Genomic DNA, 8,235 nt, shown 5'->3' with positions numbered 1-8,235 from the left:
AGCACACCTAGACAGAGAGCCAGCTGCAGCTGCAGAAAATGTTAGACACGTTATTAAACCCTAACACTAGCCGATTTCTTGTTTGAAGTTATATTTGATGCAGAAAGCATCTGTAAACAGGTACATAAAGGTGCAAGAAGTCATCCTTAAGTTCTCCCAGGAACCAAATCAGTGCCTCTTGGTTTACATGAGCCCTACGTTTTTAGCCCAGTTCAAGGGCCAGTCACTTCTAAATGCAAGGACAGATGAATGCATGGGTCATGTCACCATGTGAAGAGCACACAGGACAGGGAGGCAGAGCCTGAAATTCGTGAAAATGGAGAAGCTGAGGGAAAGGAAAAGTCATTATTTAAATCCTGTTTAACGCAGGGCAGAGCTGAAGTCACTTCATGTGCCTGGAGAACATCTGAAACACCGCGCTGCTGGTCTCCTCTCACTGCTCTCCTGCCAGCCCCATGCTCCAGCAGCACCACGCTGGTCTTGTCTGGGTGCAGAACAGGGGCAGTAGGGGTACCAAGGGGGTGACAAAAGCTGAGGGACAGGTGACAAATCTCTCTGTGCTTTCAAAGGGTGTCTTCCAGTGGTGGCAACAGAAGCACTGAGAGATCAGAGGCTCAGGGATCTCAGGGATCCAACCTGGATTTGTTCATGCAGCTGTGTAAAGAGAGGAGGGAGGGGGCACTCAAACTGCTCCAGAGTTCCATATTGACCATGCAGGCTTGGGCTCTGGGGTGGCAGACATCCTGAACCCTTTTTCCTTTGTGTGATGAGACCCAGGACGCAGTGGGAATGCTCCAGTTCTGGGTGAGAAGCAATGCAGGGTCACTGCAGCAGTCCTGCCTCTCTGGACCCTACCCAGAATATGGCTTCACCATTTAAGTTCACATATTGAAATCAAAAAAATAAAAAATCAAAGTGACAATTCAAAAACAAAGAGCATAGTGTCGTGTGTTGTTAAGAACAGATCAGAATATTTTTTCTGTTCCTTCACAAGTCCCCTAGTTCCACTCCAGCACCACCAAACTCCCATGCAGCAAAGCATCCCGCCCTTTACACTGTCTGTATGTAGCACACTCAATACTCACATTACTTGGTGATGATCTCTCTGGTAGGTTTTTCAAGGTCCAGGTACCAGGAAAAGAAACCAAGAAGAAAACAAAACAAAAACCAACCCACAGATTTGCCAATCAAAGAAGGAAAATAAAAGGACACTAGCACTTCATATACAACCCAAACAACACAGGAGGAGAAAATGTGCTCGCACATTATCAAAGTCTGGAGAGAACAGCCTTGCAGGGGACTAAAGCCTTCTGTGCTCAGTGCAGTGTCAGATAGTTGCGTCTACACTAATACACTTCGCAGATTTAGGAATAAATAAAGCTGAACTCTAACATGCAGTACACTCAAGAGGTCATTAGGAAAACAGTACAGACACCTGCAGCTAACTAAAAAAAAATCAGTGGAATTATTCACGTATAAAAAGTTACAGGAACATGCATTTGGGAGGAAACAGGTACTTTAATTGATCCTTTCCAAATGAACATATGCAATAAAAATGGAATTAACACCTGTGCAGATAAAATACTTCTGCACCCTTACACGGTGATGCTTGCATTGCATTTTCAGCTGTGCCCTGTAAGATTCCTGATAGCTTTGAAAACATGACACCATCTCTGTAATGATGCAAAGAACTGCAAGCTGCACAAGGCTTTACTTCTTGATCTTGTGGAATTGTTTTGTAGATTATTTTGCCTGTTAATAACAAACAGGATTGAGGAACCTTCTGACCTGCAGGAGCTTGGAACATTTTTTTTTGAGAGGGCAAAAGAAGTATCCAATACCCATTTCTCATGACAGCGTGTTCAACAGTAACCTCGGTGGAAATGAGGAGAAGATGCAGAGGGAAGCGGCTCAGAACAAGCCAGGGAGGGAAAGAAGCTGTGAACACCTGGTAAGCAAGTAACAGCAGTTCACAAATAAACAAACAAATTATTTTAATAGCTCTGCAACGTGAGCATTTAAGTGAATATAATTTTTATCCTGGGTAACAGCAACATCTAAAGATCAATGCAAAAATGGGATTTCATATAATTTAAAGGCTTCTGGTCCCTAAACATTTTATATCTAAACAAGGCATATCTTAGTCTTCTCCACTATTTTGTTTTCATTTGGTAGGAATGTCAGTCAGTCCCAAGGCTTTTTTTTTTCCCCTCTTCTTCACCTTCTTGAAGACAGGTTTATGCTAAGAACCATCCTCCGGATTTTTTCTTCGTTCTTTAAAATATTAGCTTTTACAGCACAGATCTTGTCTTGCTGGTCTTTAATCAACTGTTCCAGTTCAGCCAGATCAGCTTTTAATGGTTCTACAGCACTGTCTGTGATGCTGAAAGACACACAAAGAGCCTAATGTTATTGGGAACATTATGCTGCTTCAAGTTCCGTAAGCCTCCATAAAAAGTACATTCAATACCTGAAAACTGGGAAAGAATTTAAGTTGTGCTGACCCTTCCTGAAAGAAAGCGTAGAATAAGAAGCACAAAGCTAACAACATGGACAGAGAAGGAATATTGTTGAAGAGAGATCACCCACAATCCAACAGTTAACAATCACTTCTTGGCTAATTTAGCTTTTCTGCTAAAATCTCTTTGCTTGGCAGCTACTTCACCCCACACTATACACATGTCAAGCACTTAGTTTCACCCAGCCAAAAGCTGCAGCCACCTGGCGCAGGGATGAAGCAGCACTTGACTCTGTGGGATACACCCCAACAAGGACCAGAGAAGCTGTGGATGCCCCATCTTTGGAAAGTGTTCAAAGTCAGGTTGGATGGAGCTTTGAGCAACCTGGTTTAGTTCAAGATGTCCATGGCAGCGGGGTTGGACTAGATGATCTTTAAAAGCCCATTCTGACCCAAACAGCTCTATGACTTAAAGACACCCACCTTTTACAGGGGCCCCTGGGTCCTACCATGATACACATGGTAGCAACCCTCCTTTTGGGCCTCACCACAGGAGCTCCAAGGACAGAAGCAGCGGCAGAGAGGGACAAACACAACTGCTGTGGAAGTTGCTGGCCTGTTACCAGCTATTTCCTACAACAAACCAGCAGCTGCCAGCAGCACCAAGCTACAGCAGGTAGATGCCTGAAAAGAGGCAAGGTATATGAAAACTGACCCATTGCTGGCTGCTGACAAGGGCAGGCAATCCTACACTGATAGAAAATTTATAAACCCTGTTCTAATAAACCACAAGTACACTGAGGCATCTTATGTGAATGGGGCTGTTTGACTTTAAAACAGAAGTGCCCCTTTCCGTAATGCTTTGCTGATCTTCAGGAACGCTGAACAGCCAGGGAAATGACAGACTCAACTAGCCTGCTGTCATTCTCGATTACCCGGTCACTTTGAGGACTCATTAGCTAAAGTCAGCATCTCAAGATCATTTAGTTTCCCCTCTTTTCTCCCACATTAGCATAAATCACAGAAAGCATCACTAGAAACTGCACTAACATTCCCCCAATGGGATCCTTCAATTGTCTTGCACAGAAGCAAAAAAACAAAGACAGGCATCCAAATTCCAGCACATATGGGAAGCATTGTCTTTTTCATGTCTGATACTCTGTAATTCTTTGCTGAAGGATTGGACAGGCCTTAGCACTACACTGATGTGATTAGGATCTCTTAGGAAATTTTGCAGAGTGCAGGAAAAAGCTGCAGCAATCTTAGCTCATGAAAGGGAACCGAGTGGCTCTGCTGAGGCGATGCCAGCCTGACCGCAGTCTCGCACACAGCAGCTTGACCATTGTCAAGCTTGGCTTGACATGAATCTGCAAACAAAACCAGCTGGGGAGTTCCTTCTTCCCACTCCCTCTCTCCTTCTGCACCAATGTCAAGGAGACAGTCTGGTCCTCAGCACACCATGCCTGGCAACTCAGCAGAACATATGAGTCCGGTGAAGCACGTACAGTCGCTGGGCTGAGAAACCAACTGAGGTATAAATGACTTGTTCGGTGAGGCCAGAGGGGATACACTGAGCAAGTACATGCCTGGAGAAAAGCCCAAGACTTACTCCCTGTTGCTAGTTGTGGTGCAAAGGTGAGTGAGTCAATGCCTCAGTTTCTCCATCTGGAAAATAAAGCCAAACACCATTTCCTCTCTCTTTGCAGGGATGGTGCATTCTGAGGCCAACCAGAGTTTTAATGCCTGTCAAGGTTTTGGGATAGAAGGTGCTATGTAAGTGCAAGGAATTAACATCATTACACTTTATATGTGAACCAAAGCCCTAATTCCCACCCCAGCAGTGGACTAAGCCAGCAACTGTAAATTTCCAACATTTAACACGTTGCTACCTACCAAGATAGGAATTAGCTAAGAATACCACGCATACTTGCTTCTGCATGAATAAAGCACGTGGATCTAGGGAGCAGCAAATCTATCTAGGCTGACAGTGAATCCGAGAAGACTGATATCTAACTCATGCTTAAGATCAGAGGACACACAACTGGAAGGGACGTTCTGTTTTCAAGGAGCATAAAGACCCACTGGTGAAAAAATAAGGCCAAAGAAACTATTTCTAGGCCTGACCTCCTTGTATCTATTGTGCACGTTACCTTCACTCTCCTGGCTTTTCAGTGTTGTTTTTTAATCTTGCACAGACAACAACTGTTATTAACAACAGTGCAAGAACACCCTAATTCAGTAGCACAAAGAGAGCAGGTTGTGATTCAGGAACCCACTGCTATCTCCTGATGCAAAACCTGGTTTGTTTACTGAGCTCTACCCCTATTGCTTCTTATATAGTTGTAAGAAAAAGAAAACAAACCATCAAGCCCTCACACCTCACATAAATATTTGCATCTCTGCTGTCATCTACTTGATATGAAATTGAGCTGAAAAGCCCTTAAGACTTTAACATTAAAAAAAAAAAAAAAAATTAGACTGCAAAAAAAAATCCCCAAACCACAAAAATTATGACAAATTCGCTTGGAAAAAGGAAGCAAAACTCTTTCCTCTCCCAAAGCCAGAAACTTGTCTTGAGAGATAAAGCAAACTGTCCCTGAGCACACTCACCTTTGCTCTTTCTGCAGAGCTTCTGCATGCTGCCTGTTCTCCTGCCGCCACATCTGCAGCTCGTTCTTCATGGCATCCATGTCTTCCTGCATGTAATCCATGATCCTGCCAAGCGTCAGCGCATTCCGGCACAGAGTCTGAATAGACACCTGAAACTTCTCAATTTCTTTGGCTACCAAGTCTCTCTCTCTCTTCTGAGCTGCTTCTGACACAAAAGGCTTCTCCTGATAGAAAGGATGAAGAGGTAAAGCATCAAAACTTGGAAAAATATTTGTTGCACATGAGGTACTTAATGAAGGAAGTTTTAGAGGCTGCTAATGGTGAAGGATCTGGATAAATGTTTATGACAGTCTGCAGGAAAGAGAAGAAGTGAAGCAACAGTCTAGCAAGAGATGAGCAGAAAGCTGCCACGTCCAGACCAACACTGCTACTGGGGCTGCTACAAAGCTCTGCAACAGCATCAGCAAAATTAAATTGCTCTTCAGATCACAAGTGCATGAAAGTAAAATTAGTATTGGATCCCATAAATGATCTCACTGATGTTCTCATTTTTGAAATGATCTTTCCCAAAGCAGCAGGTGTGGCGAGAGGGAACGTCCTTCTCATTCAGTCTCACTTCAACTTATTTCTATACATTTAAAGGGAAAGCTCTGTGGCTTAATCATTGAACAGAAGCCCTTAACAGACATGTAATACTCAACAATGCTTGTAGCTATCAGTTTGCTGCTACCACTGGCTGCCAACACATTTGCTGTGTAAATCACACATCCATCCATCCATCCATTCATCCATCCATCCATCCATCCATCCTCCCCCTGCCTGCTCTGTGGGGCAAGGCTGGACTGTCCTGGCATCACTCCAGAGTCCTGCCCCAGCACTTGGTGAGTTGGCATTTACTCGGTACTGTTGCAGATCATCATGCATAATGACACTGAAAATGTTAAACTCTGGAGAAAGAGGATTCTGAAACCTGAAAGGCAGTCATTTGGAAAAGCAGAAGCATCCCCACTCATGTTACAGGCTACCGCACCATAAATGTTCATTGGACCTGCTTGCCACGGTGTTTTGCTGCTACTCGGGGGCTACGGCAGATGCTGAAGGGCACGGGCTCCTCCTGGTTCTCCAAATTGGTCCCTTCAGGATGCTTCTCCCCCTCCACTGTCTGCATCGGGATCGCCAGCTCCTAATAATAGCACTTCACGCTGCACGGCTCAAATAGATGGCGGTTATTCTGTGCCTTGTACTTCTGTTAACAGCGGTTGTAAAATCATGCAGGCTGCAGATGTGGCCTCAATAAACTCTACTGCTCAAAAATAATTCGGTCTGGTGTGCACTTCCCTCATGTGCAGCCAGCAGAGTCTCTGTGGTCAATCTCCTGAAGCCTCCTGGCTTACTGCAAGTTAAATATGGGGAAAGTGTTTGGTACAGTGGCGAAGTCACGAAGAGCAAAAGGATGCCATAAAAAGAGCAAAATGATGCCACGTTGCTAACACACTGTAATAACCTTATTCCAGGAAAGACCTCCCTGAAAACAACAATCACCATTCAAGAAACGTCTGCTGCTTTTTCCCCCACTTCAAGAAAAACAACCTAATTTTTTCTTTCTTTCCAAGAGCCCCACAGGTCAAATTCCCAAACTGAGTTTTTTTCTCTAAGACACATCAAGCTTTAAGTAACGTTTATTTAGAGTAATTTTTCTAATTTAGCATACACCAGAAAACTAGAAAGCTCATTCCCTACCACCCCAACCACAGGCCCAACCAATTCCTAAGCAGCATTCCCAGCGGCTGGATAAACACAGAGGCGGCAGTGTCCTCTCGTGCTGGGACACCAAATCTACCACGCTGTCCCCTCCTGCCCTCCTACTCCATGGGCTTGTCTTCCTGTGCGAGCTGTGAACTGTTTGTTCAGCTGGCAGCAGGGACTAATGCCAAACACATTTCGGCAGCCCTTGGCTTACCGGTGAACTCAGAGAGGGGGAGAGAGAGAGAGAGATATATGTATATATATTTTAGAAAAATACTTCTAAAAATTTGAAGGCTGTGATTTACTTACGTCTGATGCTTGCGTTTTACCACACACGCAGCGCAGGAAAACTGTGGGACTTCTGAGCTTACTGCGATTTTATAATGTTAACGTTGTTTAATTAGGAACTGGGCTGAAGTGACAAATGCTACTGAACTGGTGACCTTTGCTTCCTAAGTCAATTCATGAGAGCTGGCTAAACTGTTAAAAATAACACTAATCTTAATTCCTTCTTACTCAATCCATACTTCTCTCACAGAAGCAGGTGTTTCATTATACTCCATTACATAAAATGCATTATTTAGATACTTTCTGGAGCCATCCGTGTGTTTGCTATCCTTTAGGATGCAAAGGTGAAAATGCTGCATCTTGACTTGTTTCATCCCCTGAGAACCGGTGAGCAGCCCCGTTCCGAGCACAGCTGCTCAGAAGAGTAGTGAAGAATCCCTGCAGCGATCAGCTCAACCAGAAGCAACCCAACCTTGAACTCCTGCAGTGTGCTCAACAAGGAGCAACTCAATGAACAACCCAACCAGGAGCCACTCAGTGAAGACCAGCCTAAGCAGAAGCAGCCCAACCAGGTACCACTCTATGAAGAGCAACTCAACCAGGAACCCCTGCAGTGATCAACTCGACCAGGAGCAATCCAACCAGGAGCCACTCAGTGAGGAGCAGATCTTCTCCCCTGGGTCTTCTCCTTGGCCAAGCTCTGAGCACCATGGCCAATGACATTTCCATCAACGTCATCAAGCTTCTCTCCCAGTTGACCTTGCAGCTCCCCAGAGAAGAAAGCTTTTTCCCCGGTCGCAGACGACAGACGGGGTCCTGCACACCAGCCTCAGACTCAGCACACATCTCAGGTTGGCAAGAGTTTCTCTCCTGGAAATATTATTTTGCTCCACTGACTTGCTGCAGCTAGTAAGCATGTATGAACAGATCTGCAGTCTCACAGGGTTGCTCTCTATTCCAACTCGTTTTTCCTAGACAAATTCTTGCTACGTGCTGTGCACCATCAAAGCCGCAGAGAAGGCTCAACCCATGGCACATACTTCCCACACCTAACTGAGAAGTTACATATACAGAAACTCACGTTCAGTTCAGCAGCAGAGCAGCACTGCATCATAACCAACAGCTTCCTAGAA

General features: G+C 44.7%; 1 protein-coding gene across 2 annotated transcripts in view; it reads right to left on the bottom strand.

The window, feature by feature from the left end:
• Positions 1–1,977: 1,977 nt before the first annotated feature.
• TRAF3IP1 (TRAF3 interacting protein 1) overlaps positions 1,978–8,235 on the bottom strand; it is a 41,936-nt gene continuing 35,678 nt past the window's right edge. For both annotated transcript variants that reach the window (XM_065841430.2, XM_071811352.1), the window contains 2 exons: positions 5,069–5,292; positions 1,978–2,383 (listed from right to left, as the gene is read on the bottom strand). In XM_065841430.2, coding sequence (XP_065697502.1) covers positions 2,218–2,383; positions 5,069–5,292 — 390 coding nt within the window. In that variant the 3' untranslated portion in view covers positions 1,978–2,217. The remainder of the gene's footprint in view (positions 2,384–5,068; positions 5,293–8,235) is intronic.

Source organism: Patagioenas fasciata, chromosome 7 (assembly GCF_037038585.1).
Source record: "Patagioenas fasciata isolate bPatFas1 chromosome 7, bPatFas1.hap1, whole genome shotgun sequence".
NCBI classification, from domain to species: Eukaryota; Metazoa; Chordata; class Aves; order Columbiformes; family Columbidae; genus Patagioenas; species Patagioenas fasciata.
The sequence above is the reverse complement of the archived record's forward strand: the minus strand, read 5'-3'. Positions and strand labels throughout refer to the sequence as shown.